Source organism: Leguminivora glycinivorella, chromosome 1 (assembly GCF_023078275.1).
Source record: "Leguminivora glycinivorella isolate SPB_JAAS2020 chromosome 1, LegGlyc_1.1, whole genome shotgun sequence".
Taxonomy (NCBI): domain Eukaryota; kingdom Metazoa; phylum Arthropoda; class Insecta; order Lepidoptera; family Tortricidae; genus Leguminivora; species Leguminivora glycinivorella.
In genome coordinates this window covers 18,350,260-18,369,367 of record NC_062971.1, presented here as the reverse complement: position 1 = coordinate 18,369,367, position 19,108 = coordinate 18,350,260, and the positions used below count along the sequence as shown (strand labels likewise).

Below are 19,108 nucleotides of genomic sequence, written 5' to 3'. Positions count from 1 at the left end.
ATATTACCACATATATAAGTGCTTTGGTGAAATACTGTCAACTTTTGTGTATTTTTAATAAATAAATAAATAAAAAAACGTGAAAAAAGTCCCAGAATCGGGCCCCTTTTGCTATACTCTGACCGCCCCTGTCTATACTACTGTAATGTTTGACGTTATCACGTTAAACTACCGTCCGTAAACCGACTTTACAGACAACCAATTTTTTTTTGTAAAGCAAAGTTTTTTTTTTAGACGTGCAAGTTATTACTGCAAGTTTTGAAACAGAAGTATATGCAAGAAAGAGGTGCAGATATTTGCCACTCACTGTTACCAGGGGCGGCTCACTCCACGATTCTAACGCCACGCTACAAGTACATGCCGGCGGCCGCAAGTTCGCGGTCCATTCAGTGGTGACGACCTTCGCGTGGCGCAATAGAATTCAATGTCGGCTGCTCGCTTGCGGTCCGTTTTGAATGAAAGTAAGAATTTAGAATGGCGGCATTTTGTGAACATCAAAGGAGTGAGCCTTCTGTACTTGTACTATTTTGTATTCTGTGCTGTTACCTTTAGTTGCGTCTCAAAACTTGCAGCAATAGCTTGCAGATCTAAACTCAGCTTTACAATTTTATAAACGGTCAAGCAAGTCTTGTCACAAAAACGCGAAATAAAAATTTTTTTTGGGATGCTTTTTTTTTAAATTTGCCTAATTTTTTTGTGACAAGATTTGCTTGACTGCCTATTAGTAGGTACAAATCTCATTTCTTCCGAGGTACAAATAAAATAAAACTTACATATTTCGTCACAATTCATTTTAATAATTTTATTTTAATTAAAAAGTTAACAATTACCTCAGCAATTCCCGTTAAGTTTCACATACAAATACGTAGCAAGATATGCCCCGACACTTTAAGGGATGCAGTTCGGGAAGTAAATAATGGATGTTCTGTGCGGAAAGCTGCTGAAAAATACAAAATTCCAAAGTCAACGATTTTTAAGTACCAAAAATTGTATCTGGGCCAGAATCTTGACCAAAGTCACTTGGACAGTTTAACGTGGAAGAAAACCTAGTAAAACTAGGATACTAACTGATACGCCAGTGAAAAACTCAATTCAGATGGTTGAATTAAAGCGAAAAATTAATAAAAGAAAGAATACTGCTAATAAAAAAGGAAATAAGGAAGAACTACATCAGTCAAGTACAAGTAAAATTAAACCAAAAAAAGCCATGAATCCTACCAAAGTTAAGCCTAAAAATGTGCAACAATCACCTAATAAGGAAGACGTAGCATTACCTAATTGTAGTAAGTCTGACCAGGTATCAGACACAAAAAAAGTTTGTATCTTAGAGAACACTTTTAATTTATTATAGTTTATAGTACATTTGGATCACGTCTAACCCGTGATTTTGATAAAAATTGGTAGGCTGATAGAGTCCATGATTTTGAACAAGATTCACTAGGTTTCCCAAAATGTCCTAGGTTGTTTGTATGAAACTTTCCTTTTTTGTTACCGAAAATGTATAGAAATCTGGTAACAAAAAAGGAAGGTTTCATACCAACAACCTAGGACATTTTGGGAAACCTAGTGGATCTTGCTCATCATGGACTCTATCAGCCTACCAATTTTTATCAAAATCGGAAACGTGATCCAAATTCCAAATGTACAAACTTAACGGGAATTTCTGACCAACTGTCACAAAATATATATTGGGTTGGTAAGAAAGTAATGAGCGAAACATAACCAATATTGTAATTTATTTAATTTATTATTTTAATCATTTATCAAAAATATAACGGCCTTCGTTATCTACTACTTGTCTCCATCGTTCTGGTAAAGAATGAATAGCATCGGCGAAGAATTTCTTAGGTTTAGATTCAAAAAACTCAGCTATGTACTGTCGTAGATGGGCTTGATCATCGAACTTTTTTTCATTCAAGGCATTGCTTAGCGATCTGAACAATGCGTAATCCGTAGGTGCCAAGTCTGGAGAGTACGGTGGATGAGGTATCACTTTCCAACCTAGCTCCAATAGCTTTAGCCGAGTCACTTTCGCAATGTGTGGGCGAGCATTGTCGTGTAAGAAAAAAACTTTAGCATGCTGTGGACGATTCTGACAGATTTTTTGGTTTAAATTTTCAAGCTGATTACAGTATACTGATGCGGTAACAGTCATTCCACTTGGTAGGAGTTCCCAGTGAATAATACCATGAATATCCCACCAAACGGACAGCATAACTTTTTTCGGGTGAGGCTCTGTTTTTGGTGCCTCTATTCCTTTTTCGTTTGGAGCTAGCCACTGACGTTTGCGTGTGTGATTTATATATAAGACCCATTTTTCATCTCCAGTAATAAGATGGTCCAACCAGTTGAATGTGCGGCGAAAAGACAGAAGTTGTATGCAGATATCGGCACGGCGGTTTAGTTGATCTCTATCAAGTTCGTGCGGTATCCAAATACTGTATTTGTAGTTTTTTCCCAACTCGTGTAAATGTGTTTCTATGGTGACATGAGAGCAGCCTAACTCGGTAGCAAGAGTACGACTCGTTAGCCTCGGATCTCCTTCAATTAAGGTTTTTAATTTGGCTACATCAATCTTCACTGGTCGACCAGACTTAGGTTGATCTGATAATGAAAAGTCGCCACTACGAAACCGCTGGAACCATCGTTTCGCCGTGGCCTCAGACACAACTTCAGGAGCAACACGCTGACATATATTACGCACTGCTTCGGCGGCTGAATGGCCAGACTGAAATTCATATAGTAAGCAATGCCTTACGTGCACTTTTAATTCGTCCATTTTCTTCCTTATATTAGCTCGGCGACAGCCTAGTGAATGACTGACGAGAAACTGTGCGACTCGCCCTTTATATACTTTCGACCATAGAAGATTCTAGAACTCTCTCAAAAATTTTATGTGGATATCAATCGATCGCTCATTACTTTCTTACCAACCCAATATTTTTTTTTAATATTCAATATACTTATTCAAAATATTTAGTTATAACTGTTATTAAGTTTTAAATGCTAAAGCAAAAGCTCTGTTCCCTTATTTGACTAAGTAGGGTAAGTTGCCAATAACTGGCCATCTTGTACTAGGTATAGTATGGATTTTCTGAGATGAACTTTTCGCTTTTGCCCTAATCTGTTAAACAAAGGCCTTTGTTTCTATTATTCGTGGCGGTTAGCTCCCGTTTCCACAGCACGTGCTAAAGTCTCAGTGTAGTTAAAAAGCAACTATCATGATAGCAATAAGGTTCAAATTCAAATTTATTAAACAGTTTGCAGTATGCAGGTAACTTTTTTTGAAGATGACAAAACCTGTTTCTCTCATTTCTAATCTCCGAAAGGGCTTTTTATGGATTTGAACCTTATTACTATCATGATAGTTGCTTTTTAACTACACTGAGACTATAGCACGTGCCGTTTAAACGGGAGCTAGCCGCGGTGAATAATAGAAACAAAGGCCTTTGTTTAACAGATTAGGGCAAAAGCGAAAAATTCATCTCAGAAAATTCATACTATACATACTCTGTACACTGGTAAAAAAATGGTATTTTAGCATAAAGTGGCCAGTTATTGAGAGGTGGCCAGTAAGTATCATATATTTCTCACTCAGAACTCAGTTTATAGATAGGATGGTTCCTAATTACCCTATAATTGTATAAATTGTACAAATGCAATATAAGGTATTCTCTGTTCTATCATTATCACAGTTTCGGTTTACTGATATGTCACATACATAATTATGAATAATCTAAGTAAACTTATAAACAAATGTTTTGCTATCACCCTTTCCAGGGTCCATTATGTATCTACATGTAACAATTGGTATGCAAATAAAGATCTATCCATCTATATCATAATATGAATCTAAGTAAATCGCAACTTTTTAAGTTACTTTAATTTTTGTTTTGCTACACTTACCATTATGGCAGTATGTAATGTTACTTTCACATACATGTCTGTTGCAACTATACCCAGAGGCCTCTTTTACAGCTTTAAACATGCATGTTGTTTTTTTTTCTGCCTAAGGTGCTTATTTCCTAATTGACTTTATAACTGAATTGTTATATTAGGCCAGTTTTTTTATTTCATCACCAGGGCCAGGCCAGGGAATGGTATCTAAATTTAACTTACAACTGTAGTTTGACTGAAGTTACATATATTTATGTTATTAAAACAGCCAAGGCTATCCATCAGTCTTGGTGGTGGAATAAATTTCTAAAATGTAGATGATTAACTTAATCTATAGATTAAAAAAAAAAACACTTTTCTCTCTATTCTAATGCTTACTTGTGCTTCTACCTTCATCTTGACTGTTGTCTTCCTTCATCACTTCCCAGTATGATGGTGGGTCATCGCTAATACTTTGTTCTAGTTCCGGGTAACATTCCAATTCATCATCTAATTCCAGAACACCTGAGCAGTCTCCTCCTCTGGCTTCTCCTATGGCTATTGGTATTGTACAAGTTGCTGTTATATGGGGGAAAGGTAAATTAATATTTACCTTTATAAAGTACTCTTTGTTTATAATCTTACTGTGCTGGATAGAATACAAATGTGGCAGTGTTGGAACTATACATGAAAATTTTTGTGTTTTGTATGCTGGGATTGATGGGGTAATACCTGTACATCCACGTATGGTCTCCTCAACCACTTTAGAGTTAGTACTAAAGAATCGTTGTCCGGTGTAAGTTGTTCTACATGAAAGTTCAGTTGTAATGTTACTTATTTCTGTGTCAGTCTCATTAACCACTGACACATCTACATGAGCATTTTCACCAGGTGTGAGGAATGACTTAGTAATCCGTGCTTTCAGAGAAATTATAGGTTCTATAGAGGAAAACCATTTAAACAATTTCTTCTGCAGCTCATACGAGCGTGATTCATTTCCAGTAACAGGGTTAACATTGCCATATACAGTGATCTCTCTCTCATACTTTTTGGTTAGACTGAAAAGGCTTGGCTTCATAAATTTTACCCTCACATGATATTTGATATCACCATATCCGTCTTCGAAGCTGGATGGAATCTCTGTAGGTAAAAGAAATTCAAAAGGAAATTCATATGTCCCTACGTCCAGTGTTATAGTTTGCTCTGGTCGTTTCTTTAGAATGTTTGTATGCAGCGTTAAGAATTCATCGTGACCGATGTAGGTGTAAGTAGATTTACCCACCAAGTCGTATTGTGTCCATGAGCATTTCGCCGTGCCGACAAAAGATAGTACAGCAGTCTGATACTCTGTTGGTTCGTCGATCGCGTAGCAAAGTATTCCGCTGATAGGTTCACCGGCTCGATGGATACCTTCCTGTGACTTTCTTATATGTATTTTACATGAAACTCCCATACTTAATAACTTAAATTACTATATGTATCACGAACTGCAATGCAACAGGTATTAAATGACGTAATGATTTTGTAAATTCAGCAAAAAACCGAGTTTTGAAGGTCAACTAAGTATGCAATGATAAAATCATAAAAATAACTCTTTGTTTTGGTTTATTTTACAATTTGTACAGATCATAAACGAACTTATTACACGGTAATACGGTATATTAATGATTGAGTATTTGACCCAGTCCTAAATTTGACAGCACAATGACAGCCTGACAGGTCAACATCTCACTGCACGCAAAGATCGTTTCAGCAAATATTAAAAACGACACTATCAAAACACCCGCGTTTACAACATAATATGTTTGAATTTCAATAATGAAGTATTTTTATAAAACGTTATCTAATCGAGGATATCGCTCTTAGTATATCAGTTTAATTGTAGGTGATTGAAATTTTACTGATACATTAAGCAGTAAGATAATTATTTTGTTAGGTACGTGCCTGTCTCCTTAGTACAACCTCAGCTGTGATAAGGAAACAAATGAATTAATAGTGTTTAATCCCGTGCCATAAAACTTGCAGGAATAGTTAGAGGTAGGTAAATATTTCAACTATTTTAATGTTTTACATTAATGCCAGCTACTTGTCTTTAGTAGTACATAGTAGTTATACTATTTATTTGCTTTCAATGTAGTATTTACAACCATGGTGTTACAATATAGGTACTAATGGTTAAGTATACAGTGTTATTTTTTAAGTGGGACAGCATGGGGAAATTAGAAACTATAGAAGATACAGGAAAACTGTCTAAAGAAACATTGACTCCGAATAGAGTGCCTTTCTTTTTTAAACGCAGATCGACGCCACTTAGATGCATTATATTCTATTAAGATGTACTTCTTTGTTACACACTTACTGAACTTTTTATTAAGTTAGTCAGTTTGTGACTCATAAGTCATAATACTCATACCTAATGCTAGTCTCCTTAACCCACTAACAATATGGTGTTAAGTAGGTATGTAGGTGAATGCTGCATATACATGATCAATGTAATTAGTAATTACCTATGTATCTATAGTGATTTGTTTTTATATTAATACTAGCTAGCTATTGCTCGAGGCGGCGGCGGCGCTCACGTTAAATTCGAAAATTGAGGAATTCTCTATATAAAATTATACAATTTTGCACAGCCATCAAATACCGCAAACCGCAATGTAATAAAACTCGTATGCGAGTTATCGTATCGTGTAAATGGGCCCTTAGCCGATTTTTACATGTTTAACATTATCTATGTATTTACTAGGTGGTACATTTTCATTTTGTCCTTTCTAATAGGTAACAATATATTTTTTGTTATGTTTTTTAATTCATCTTATTTCAGGAATCCCCGACAATCAACAACCCCAGCAACTTTGGGCACAAGAAGTTTACTTTGACCCTTTTAATTGCTATGGGGATTCACTGTGATATCAATTTACGTAAACCAACCAATGGAAACTTTGTTACTGGAGGCACAGTATCCGGCGCCGCTAGGTACGCTCTAGACGAAGAAACAGTTTACACAAAGATTTCAATTTCTATAAACGGCAGAGGATATCTTGAAGTACTGAATGGTAGAAAGAAAGGCGAAGCAGATGGATTAATAAAAGATGAGGAAAAATATTTAAAGGAAGAGATAATAATTTTGGATGACAATAATGGGCAGGGTTTGCCCATTGATACTTACGATACACAATTCAACTTTCAACTACCACTGGATATACCACCGACTACCGACTTTGTTAAAACTTCTGGCAGTTACACAGTACGATGCAAGATTATTTATTATATAGAATTTAAGTTTGAATGCCCTGATGGTTGTCAGCTTTTTAGTTCAACCATTAGCGTTATACCGGGCGTCAATCCAAAAATATCGGCAGAACCAAGGATTTACGATAAGCAAAGGAAACTAATACAATTATTAAGAGACAGTTTTGTAACTCTAAAAGCCACAATTAACAACCCTGTAGTAACGTCTTGCAATAAAGCTGATTTAGAATACGAAATATTTAATGATACTAATGTCAATTTTAAATGCGTTGAAAGCAAATTAGTGGAAGTGACGTCTTTACCAAAAGGATACATTAATTCAACGTTTGATTACGAACTAGTTGCTGATATAAACACGACCGGACTGAGAAGTGGCGAAACTCAAACTATTGATGTAGACATACCCATACCTAGAGACGTCCATTCTATTGAATATTCTCAACTTATTGCTCGAGATTATTTTGTAAAGATAACTGTATATCTGCCACTACCGTATCGTAATGTTACCCTGAAGGTACCACTACAAATAGCAGGTGCCTCTAAAGAACACATAATGAATGAAGATGAGGAGCTCATCACCCATTGGAAAGCGATGAATGAAGATGGCATTCAACTTGATATTCATGATTCGTAATTATTGAAAGTAATTAAATACAATGTTTTTGTGTAAGTTATATTTTTCCTACATTTTATTGGTCAAATGGATTTACCTATTAAATTAAAAACTCGTATTGGTGTTTTTTGGCTTTGACCAATAAATTTAACAACAATTACCAATACCAATAGGTACATAATTTCAGCTTTATTGCAGGGTAATTAAATTCTCGGCACTTGTAACAACGAGGAACACACTACTTTTCTGCCCTATATCAGAAACAACAATATTACACTTTCAGAGAATGACATATGAAAAGTGATTTTCGTAGCATTTTGTCAGGTAGAGTATATAGACTCAAACGATGAATGAAGTGGGGAGAAGGTAGGATAGGTACACATATAAGGTACCCTTGGACTAGGTACCTTAGGAACCCCCCCTAGTGTGCCCACCTTGTCGTGGTGGGGGGGCTTAGTAACCGTGGACTGGTCACCCACGGTGAAACTAAGAGGTACCCAGGGCCGGCCGGTTTGGGGAGCTGGCTGGCCCGAGGTGGTCGCTCTAAGTGGGCTTGTAAAGCCCACTTAAGACGCGTCTGGGAGGACTGCGGTGGGAGGGAAGATCCGGCAGTATGGGATGCCGCTCTGTGCCCTCTCACGGTAGCCGAGGTGGGATCGCAGGGGGAGAGGCGTGATGGTATAACGGTGCGCCACTCTTCCTACCCCCTGCGACCTTGACGGGGCCGCTCCGCTGTAGCGGCATTGGTGGGGCCGCAAGGGAAGAGGAGTGCCGGTATTACGGTGCACCGTTCTCCCTATCCTTTGCGGCCGACTTGGTTAGCGGTGGAACCAAAGACCATTTCCACCGCTGGGCGCCGGAACATTCTGGCGCCCATGGCCTCTTTGTGGCGGACTCGAGGGGGTCCGTCACTGTACCTATAAGCGGCCGAGGAGGAAGGTGCGCCCTGTCATCCGGCGCACTCACTGTGGAGGGCCTTTGGGCATCCGCGGAGAAGCTGCACGTGGGCGGCTGCCGCCGGCGGGGTCGCCGTTGTGAGTGCAAGTGTTCCGGTAATCCCCGCCAACAAAGCGGCGAGGTGGCATGTGGGTTTTTAGTGGGTATAACGTGGCCTCATAAGCCAATACGGGAGTCCCACATAACCACTAGGGTCCCCCCTCGCACCCTAGTGGTATGCGGAACGCATTTTCACCCCCTAAAAAAAAAAAGGTACCTAAGGAAAAAGTTAATTCTGCAGAGATACGGTAACTTTAGACTGTGAAATTGCTACCAACTTAACACTTCGAAATCTATGTAGGTGCATTGGGGTAATTTTGAAGCACAGAGATGCTCGGGTATGATGGAAATAATGGTGATTTTTATGTGACTTTCGAAATTACTCCAATGCACCTTAGAGCTCTAAGTGGCATAATAAAAGCCCCAGGCGGACTTCTTACTCAACTACAGCTTGGCAAAAAAAGACTACCTAGACATTACCTAGATATTAAATAAAAAACCGGCCAAGAGCGTGTCGGGCCACGCTCAGTGTAGGGTTCCGTATTTTTCTCAAAAACTACTGAACCTATCAAGTTCAAAACTATTTTCCTAGAAAGTCTTTATAAAGTTCTACTTTTGTGATAGTTTTCATATTTTTTAAACATATGGTTCAAAATAGGGCTTGCATTCCGGAATTCCGGAATCTCGAAATTCCGGAATTTCGGACCATTTTTCCGATATTACAGTTCCGGAATTGAAACGCATAATCTCGAAAATTCCGGAATTGAAAAAATATATATTTTTAGATGAAAACGTGTAATATCAGCCTGGTTATTGTACAAAATTACCACAAAATGTACAAGAAATATGTAAATTCACAAGTAAGATACTGCTCGGACTCAGGTAGTACCCTATTTTATGGCCAAAGGGGCTAGTTAGAGCGAGATAGTGTAATTTTAATTTTTAACCCGCTAATATTAACCTTTGTCACTTTCTGGTTTTGCGAACTTAAATTCAGATGCAAATCATAGTATTTGGTATTACATTCATTCACAAGCGTAACGTCGTAGTTACTTATACACTTTTTACAAGGACGTGTGCATATTTTACTAAACTGGTGGACTTTACTGCAATGTATGGAAAATGGTGGATATGAAAAGTATGCTTTATTTTTTACAAAAAATCAAGGTGTACATGTACATGTACCTAGGTATAAATCAGGAAATCTGACTTTTTGGGCCTCGAGTCGGATACAGCTAGGTAATTGAATATTTATATTATTACATTTATGTGAATAAGACGTTGTGCCATTGTTGTAAATTATTACTTTTACATTATTTCGGTGGACAATCGATGCATATGCATTTAAAATTCTTGTTTTTATTAGATTAATTGATATAACAATAATGTTGTCCTCGTCCATATTGCTGTAAATCCTCAAATATGAAATAAGTTCAGAAGGAAAACACTGTATTTGGGTAGTTTTATTTAGTTTTTGTCTAAAATATGTAGTTTTTATTACTGAATGATGTGTCAAATACTATAAAATAATAATGCTTAGTATATTTACTTTAATGTTAACTATACTATCACAAAACTGGCACTAAAACCTCGTTTGTATCGTTTGCTGTTGTTCGAAATACTTCGCAAGACCGATTTTGACACAAAATGGACTCTCCTGTAAAATTACTAAAAATTGTAGTGTTATATGCCTTTCAGGTACGGAGTTATTGTCTTAAACGTCGATTAATAATAAATTTCAATTTAAAATTGTATTATTTCATCAGAAATCCACCAGAAAACAAAACAAAAAAAAAATTTTCAATTCCGGAACTAGTTCCGGAATTCCGGAATTGAAGTCCAATCTCGAAAACCAGTTCCGGAATTGAAAATCGTCCGATATTGCAAGCCCTAGTCAAAAGTTAGAGGGGGGGGACGCACTTCTTTTTCCTTTAGGAGTGATTATTTCCGAAAATATGAATATTATCAAAAAACGATCTTAGTAAACCCTTATTCATTTTTAAATACCTATCCAACAATATATCACACGTTGGGGTTGGAATAAAAAAATATATCAGCCTCCACTTTACATGTAGGGGGGGGGGGGGGGGTTCCCTAATAAAACATTTTTTCCATTTTTTATTTTTGCACTTTGTTGGCGTGATTGATATACATATTGGTACTAAATTTCAGCTTTCTAGTGCTTACGGTTACTGAGATTATCTGCGGACGGACGGACAGACAGACATGGCGAAACTATAAGGGTTCCTAGTTGACTACGGAACCCTAAAAAGTGTCAACAACGTAGTCTCGTTTTCTTACAAACATGTATTGATTATAAAGAGACGGCACGTCAATATTGCCACATTTTAATTTCTACTCTTTTTCGCCAGACTGTAACACGTGTAAAGGGAGTGTCCTTTAGCCTTGTTTGCTTAAAATTTATCCATCAATTTGGTCCTCGGAATATACTCTGTACAGGTTGTACTATTATATATTCTGTGGTATAGGTCTGATTTTCGTAACCTTTTTAGGGTTCCGTATCAAAAAGGTACAAAAGGAACCCTTATGGCGCCGCTCTGTCCGTCTGTCTGTCTGCCTGTCTGTCTGTCTGTCACATTATTAAATATCTCGAGAACTACTTATGCTGTCGCTTTGAAATTTGGAATACTTATGAACATCGTTAACCTCTACAAATTGAGAGTATTATTTTTTATAATTTATTAATATTAATTACAGAAAATGGCCAAACTGAAAGGGGGGCAAACTGTAAATTTCAAGTAACTAGGGCAAGTGGGGTATCGTTAGAAAGAGCTGAAACTGTACATTTTTTTATAAATTTTTGGTTGTGGAAAAAAAACTTATCTCCGAAGTTTACCAACATAAATTTATGAAATTTTCACCAGACATGGCTATTATAATGAGTATTACAGGAAAAATAAAATCGTACACGTATCTTGAAAACTTTTTTTTAATTTATAAAAACCTTTCATGTTTACATTTTCAATTTCAACACCCTTACGGGTCTTTATTGTACCTGTATTTTTTACAAAATAGCAATCAAATTACCTGTTTTCAAATAGAGGCAAAATGGTTAAAATCGGCTCACGCAATAAACAATTATCCCATAAAAATCATCTTCCATAAAGGTGCGACCACACCGCTGCTTAAAAAACGGCGACGGTACGGAAACGCATGACGTGTCCCATACGAAAGTCACTGCGTTTCCGTACCGGCTGCGTATTTTGAGCAGCGGTGTGGAGAGCATGCGGTAAAAACGGTACGGATACGATGCGTCACTGCGATTCCGTACCGCCTGCGTATTTTGAGCAGCGGTCTGTGGAGCATGCGGTAAAAACGGTACGGATACGATGCGTCACTGCGATTCCGTACCGTCACCGTTTTTTAAGCAGCGGTGTGGTCGCACCTTAATACTAGCTCGCGCGCACGCTGTACGTTAAACGCTCATTTCCTACATCGTGTTTTTCCTGATATAATGAGGTCGGTTTAGGAGCGTCCTTGCGACATGTTGTAAGTCGTAAACCATTGAAGTCGAATAGTCTTGATTTTATTTGGACGTTGTCTAACAATAAAATTGTATATTAAAATATTAGGTACTTGTTATATGGGACATTGAGTCTTGAAGGATTTAGTCAAGTCTGTAGAGTTCTATGAATAACATTTTGACGATTCAACTCATTGAGGTATATGTACTACGTACTAGAGGCGACGTTGCCAAGCGAAAACACTGCACATGCTGACAAATGCGCGGGGTGGGGGGAGCGGCCATTTACGCATAGAGTAGGTCTACCATCAGATGTGACACATTATTATATTCTGCCTAATGGGAATTTTACATTTAGTTAAAATACGGCTATTCTAGTCAAAATGATTTATTTATTTACAACTTAAACAATACAAAATAATATAATTGTATTGTACTTATTTTCTTCTTTAAAATACAATGAATGAACAATATGTGTGGTCAGTTGGTAACCAAGTTTCCTCAGCACAATTTTTGGATAAAGCGTATCCATTGTTCCCTTTTTTCATGACCAGGCCAAAGAAAACTGCAAAAAGTGAGCGTGCTACAAATACAATTTCACTCAAAAAATATTAACAATTTATAAACAAATAAACTTTTTTAATATTATAGTAACATAATTCATGAAGTAGTAAGTAGTTACCTAATAATTTTCCAAATAGAGAATTATTTATATTAGAAATATTTCGCAAATATATTAGAGGTGGAACACATTAGTAGGAACAATGTAAATGGCACATCTGCGCGGTTAACTTTTTCTAGTCTATGATTGCGTCACCAAAATGGCGGCAGTCCGCTCCCGCTCGCGTGTTTGTAGAATATTCAATCTTAAAATATTATAGACGAGTTTTTTGTTTAATTTACCGATGAAATGTCACACCTTGACTTTTATTTGATTTTTTCGAGTGATTAGAACAATTTTTAAGCACACAAGAACGCATTATTCACGTGGATTGTAAATGAATCACGGCACATCACTGCACTGCAAGGGCCTGTAGACGACTGACAACGTTGCGGTCCATGGACCGCAGTGGGGTGTGTTAAAAATTCTCTTAGTAACGTCGCCTCTAGTACGTAGTACATATACCTCAATGGTCGCGACCGACATCCTGAAATTTAATATTCATTTTAACATACTGTAATTCGTTTGTGGTATAGAAACATGTTCACCATGAATGGTTTTACCTTGAACAAGTTATGCGTCACTATAGCAAAAAGTACCGAAACTCCTATAGGAATATAATTCCAAATTATTTGTAACCTAAAAGAATCCTCCTCAAATCACGCTTGAATTGACATTTCAATGCCTTTGACAACGCGCGAGTGGGACCATCGAATGTTAAACTAAGCAAAAATTTTAAAATTCGAATTACAATTAATTGAATATACAGGAGCACATTGATTAGTCTATTTTCAAAGACATTGCTTATTTTGATTACACCTATAATAGCTGTTTTAAATCCTATTGGCCGCTGTACACACATGGCCAACAGTTCCACCAACCCCCTTGGCCATGTGTGTAGAGGGCTACTTGGCCGTAAGTTGGCAGTTGGCGCTTGCGCTTGCCGGCCAACCGATTCGTGTCGGTTTTTTGTCCACACATCAAAGGATCTTGGCGCCAATGGCCAACTGCGTTTACACGTTGGCGCTTCATTCAGTTGGTCGTCAGCCGTCAGAGAGGACAGTAGTGAAATATTTACGAAAATAATAAGTTTATCTATGCCAATAATAGTGTAGATTTTAGGAAATAAAATAACCTTGCAAATGTTTAATGTATTTCCTAAAAAAGATAAATGTTCTTATCAGAATATTCAAAAAATTGTTAATATTTCAAATAATTTAATTTTACTACGGGGTTATTATTTTTTAATCAAATTTTTCTGACAACGTCTATGACCTAGAATTTCCTAGACTTTTCCATTCCACGTCCATCTTTCATGAAGAGCCAATGCCAAGTGATTGGTTCGCCAATGTGTAAACAGCGGCTCTTATCTTGGCCAAGGGGTTTCACAAAGGGTTGGTGGAACCGTTGGCCATATGTGTACAGCGGCCATAGTCGGCAGTCGGCACATTCGGTTTCAATCATATTTGTAATAGTGAGTAAGGTAGGTATGTAACTTAGGTTACGAGTATTTTCAGTAGAAATGCTCTTTAGGTACTGAAAACGACCCTAAGACCTTAAGTATTAAGGTACACTTTGCGGTTTGTTCTACATAACACATTGAGGTATATGTACTACGTACTAGAGGCGACGTTGCCAAGCAAAAACTCTGCACATGCTGACAAATGCGCGGGGTGCGGGGAGCGGTTATTTACGCGTAGAGTAGGTGTACCACCAGATGTGACACATTATTATATTCTGCCTAACGAGAATTTTACATTATAGTTAAATACGGATATTCTAGTCGAACTTATTTATTTATTTACAACTTAAACAATACAAATTAATACAAAAAAAATGTGCTGTATTTATCTTCTTCTTTAAAATAGTGGTCAGTTGGTAATCAAGTTTCCTCAGCACGATTTTTTTGGACAAAGCGTATAAATTGTTCCATTTTTTCATGACCAGGCCGAAGAAAACTGCAAAAAGTGAGCGTGCTAAAAATACTCAAAAACTATTAACTATATATATTAAAAAAAAATTTTTTTTTATATTTTAGTAACATATATAATTAATGAAATAGTAAGTCGATTATACCTCAATGATTCAACTATTGAATTTTGTACAGAACCCTCGGTGAGCGAGTCCAACTCGCACTTGACCGGTTTTTTTTATCTATTCATTTACCAACATTTTGTGACCATTTACCTATATAAATATGTAAACGTGCAAAGTATGGCGGGTAGCGGGTTGTAAATCCCAAGTCTTCCATTACCAATAGTTATTTATTAGGAGCAGCACCCCTTTACGTGAAGTATGAATATTTCAAGGCTCGACTCATAAATATACTTGTTCAGAATATGAACTTTTGATTAGGTAAACTCTTGAATTTGTCCGTGTCTTCGGGTCCTTAGAAGTTAATTGTTGAGACAATTTTTAATTATGAATAGAACAATGAGGCATAGGTACAGGTGAATTTATTTTAGTAAGTAAGTAACTAGGTGAAACCGGGGGACAAATTTATGAGTTTGAGCGCTCGATTTCGTAAATCAAAGATTTGCAGAAAATGGAAATGTTTAAATACAGAAAATCTAGCGTTCAAATTAAAATATATCTGCACCTTGTAAGTCCTGTAAATCTTGTAACATGATTTTTAATAGAAATCGATTTGTAATAGCTATACATACAAAATTTGATTTGTAGAAATGACTTCATAATCTTACATTTATTATAATGGACCTTACGAGCTTATATACTTACGTGCACGACGGCATGTATATATTTATTTATATAGGAGCACTATTGGAGTGTCACCGGGAAGCTAGTGTATTTATTGAGACCTAGATACGTCTGTGTAATCCCATGCCAGTGCCACCGCCTGCCAGCGGCTCTCTCTATCTAGGCTAAGATTATCTTTCAAGTTTGATCGGTCTTGAAATGAAATACAATAAACTAGTTTGCTTTTTATGTTGGTGTTTCTCTTTGTATGTCACAACATAGGGATCTTACAGGGAAAATACCTACATGATTTATTAGATGCGCCGTTTATTGTATAGGTAGGTTTTGACGTGACCCCACTGACTTCCAAACGTAGGATATGCCGGATAAGTCAAATGTATGGTTATTTGTATGAAATGTAAAAATACACACGTCAAATAATCGTCAGTCCGTAGGCGATATACCTATATGAGTCATTTATTTTTGATAGAGGAATACGCGTTTAAATAGGCAACTCCCGTCTGAATGATCTAAGTTTCTAAATGTTCAGCCAAATTTCCGCTTGGCAAGCTTATCCTCTCAATAATTTACGACTTAATACATCCTTAGGATTGCACGGTACCACGGCAGCGAGTAAACAATTCTTTTCCGCGTGGCTTGAGCTTAAACAGAACGTTCACAGCTAACTGCGTCCGTAACTTATAGCTTTTTCTTAAAGCTGTAAGGTAGTAGAGAAGAAATTGGCTACATTATTTATTTTTTTTTCTCTTTATCCCTACTACCTAATCTTATACCGTTTTACGAGCAATTCCTGAAGTCTAAGCAAATATTATTTACGAAAACAATGATCGACACAGTTTCGAGAGCTGGAATCGAACCAGCGTCCTCTATTTACCGATAACAGATGTACCTATGGAATAGACCGTTCGGCCACTAGGTCACGGCGGTAAGGGACGAAATTTCTTTCGATTTTTAGTTAAAATAGCAGTGTCTAGTAGTGTTTTTTTAGTAGCCTATAGGTAATGGTGTCCCACAGCCGGGTAAAGGCATGTCTTGTCATTTCTAAGAAAATAATTTAATTTATTCTTATTGAAGTAATCATTGTAGCTATTATTAGGTATAAAGTATTTCGGGGATCTATTAATAGTGATTAGTAAACGCTGCACTAAATGGTTCATTAGTACGAGTGGTTAAACAATAGGTAACTTTGCCGATCTTTTTTAATTTCAATATAATGCATGCGGTAGGTAGCGTATAGGTACACAGGTTCACCTCTAGTAAATTACATTAGAAAACGTTACAATAATGTAGGCGTTTCGGTCAGCCTCAGTTTAATGAGATTTTGAACGGCGCGCCGAGCGACGTTTTGGGTACCCAGCTTACCTAAACTAATTCATTCGGAAACGAAACGTAACGTGTTTGAGTTAGTTATGGAACCAATCTTGTAAATTAAGTATAATTATATATATGTACTTACGTAATTATTTGCGAACAGTTCTTCAGCACTATAGCAGAATTTAACCATAACAAGAGCCAGCTGCAGACCTTTTACCCTTGAACGAGTACGACTCATGAAGCCTCATTCATCATTCTATTATGGAGTTAAAGTTTCGGAGCAACTTAGCACCTATTAGCTACTTGGGTGCTAAATTATACATACATCCTGGTCTATCTATACATAGCTATATACGTAGTCTAAGAACGTGGTAAGGAATGAAGCCCCGATGTTTGCAAAGGCCGAAATAGAAGCCCATTAGAAGCCAGACGGATTTAAAGCATCCATTTCGCCAACATCTAGGACAACTCTGCTCCGTCCAAAAGTGTGCCTTAGTACTAAGCAATTAAGCAAGTATGTTTGTAATAAAAGGTTTACGTCAGTTAAGAGGTTACCCAATATTGGAACATCCAAAGCAATCTTGTTTCTAACAGCGGAGGATGGCAGGAAAGTGCTTGTGACACCAAATTCAAAGTTGATTGGTCCACGTATTACTGGCTAGTGACTTCTGCCTATGTGTTTGTCTGCGTGGAATTATCATGGTATTCTTGTCTTGTTCCCTTTGTTGCAATGTCTCCCACGGCACATTATAAAGAGTACCATCGTATAGTATGGCCACTCCCGCTTCCTGCTGAAAGTGCCGCCCACCCCCTCTCGATCGACCTGTCATATTTCACTCATACAAGCATAGAACGCGTTAACATACACGAGCTTAGACTGTGTGCTAGGAACGCGCCTCTTTCATGTATTTGATCGCCAGTGTCCGAAGTGTGCCCACGGCATGATCGGCCGTTAACCGCTTTGAGAACTATTATGTTAGTTTCACCTCAATCGAAAGTCTGAAGAGCAGAATAAAATACAGCCTTTTTCCATTTCTAATAACTATTGATTGACGTTATTATTCTTAGAATAATTTGGTCTAAACTTTGTTTATTTTTTCAATACGCTTATTGATACGTTTCGCACATTTCACGCCGACATAGTTAGGGGCAAAACACATCTTGAAGTAAAATGAAATGATAAATGGGCTATTGCTATGTCTCTGGATAAAGTAATTTCTAGTGTCGGATGGGTGCGGCGTGCATCGGATGGCTAATTGGCCTGTTCGCTATAAAGTCAGCGTCTGTGCCGACGCCACACGGCTCAGGGAATTTATTTCCAATTTCTACGCCTTTGTCCACACACGGTACACACACCTGCCGCAATACTGAACCAGTTTAAAGCTGTCTTGCTGAATACCATTTTATCATGTCAGATACCACAACTTTTTATTTAATGTCTAACCTAACATAAGAAGCATACGTACCCATTTAAAATGACGAAAATAATTCCGATGATTCGAATGAAACCACTGATATACATTTGAGCTCATACCGTAGCCGAATGGCATCGCAATGGCAAAAATGCATAAGTATCTATTTACTGTAAGTTTGTGTTTTTGCGTGGAGTACAGGATATACATTACGGCCCACTTGCACCAACCACTTAACTCAGGGTTAGTGGGCTGTCAATTGTCAAATTCCATATAAAATGGTGGATTAACCATCGAGTTAACCCTACATTTTCGTTGATGCAAGTGGCCCTAACAATCATCATCATCCTTGCGTTGTCCCGGCATTTGCCACGGCTCATGAGAGCCTGGGGTCCGCTTTGACAACTAATCCCAAGATTTGGCGTAGGCACTCGTTTTACGAAAGCGACTGCCATCTGACCTTCCAACCCGAAGGGTAACTAGGCCTAACATGTGGCCCTAACAATGTTATACATAATATTATATACCCTGGATTTAAACAGCGTAGAATACCTAAACATTCCTACCTAATTTAAAACGTTCCTTGAATTGGATGAAACAATAAACTTAAACTAGTTAGCTTGACTAGAATATAAACCCCTACTAAATTAATTCTAAACTATTTTACATGCTGTGAAATGTCATACAGTTATAGTTAGGTATTACAACATTTGGTAGTAAGCCAAATAGGAAGCTTAACGAGCTTACGAACTGCAGTTAACAAGCTGTTAGCTTTCGCTACT

General features: G+C 37.4%; 3 protein-coding genes across 3 annotated transcripts in view; 2 read left to right on the top strand and 1 right to left on the bottom strand.

Moving 5' to 3' along the window:
* Positions 1–19,108, top strand: part of LOC125230595 (gamma-aminobutyric acid type B receptor subunit 2) — a 201,259-nt gene that overhangs the window by 51,657 nt on the left and 130,494 nt on the right. The window lies entirely within an intron of this gene.
* On the bottom strand, positions 3,435–5,537 carry LOC125230572 (arrestin domain-containing protein 17-like). Its single transcript, XM_048135769.1, has one exon. The coding sequence runs from the start codon at positions 5,327–5,329 to the stop codon at positions 4,265–4,267; it is 1,065 nt and encodes a 354-aa protein (XP_047991726.1). The 5' UTR covers positions 5,330–5,537; the 3' UTR covers positions 3,435–4,264.
* Positions 5,782–7,798, top strand: LOC125230589. The gene is made up of 2 exons (XM_048135790.1): positions 5,782–5,913; positions 6,701–7,798. Exon 2 carries the CDS (start codon positions 6,770–6,772, stop codon positions 7,760–7,762), a length of 993 nt encoding a protein of 330 aa, XP_047991747.1. The 5' UTR covers positions 5,782–5,913; positions 6,701–6,769; the 3' UTR covers positions 7,763–7,798.

Excerpts from the sequence above, each read along its gene's own strand:
- LOC125230572 (XM_048135769.1), bottom strand. The coding sequence starts at position 5,329 with ATGGGAGTTTCATGTAAAATACATATAAGAAAGTCACAGGAAGGTATC.
- LOC125230589 (XM_048135790.1), top strand. The coding sequence starts at position 6,770 with ATGGGGATTCACTGTGATATCAATTTACGTAAACCAACCAATGGAAAC.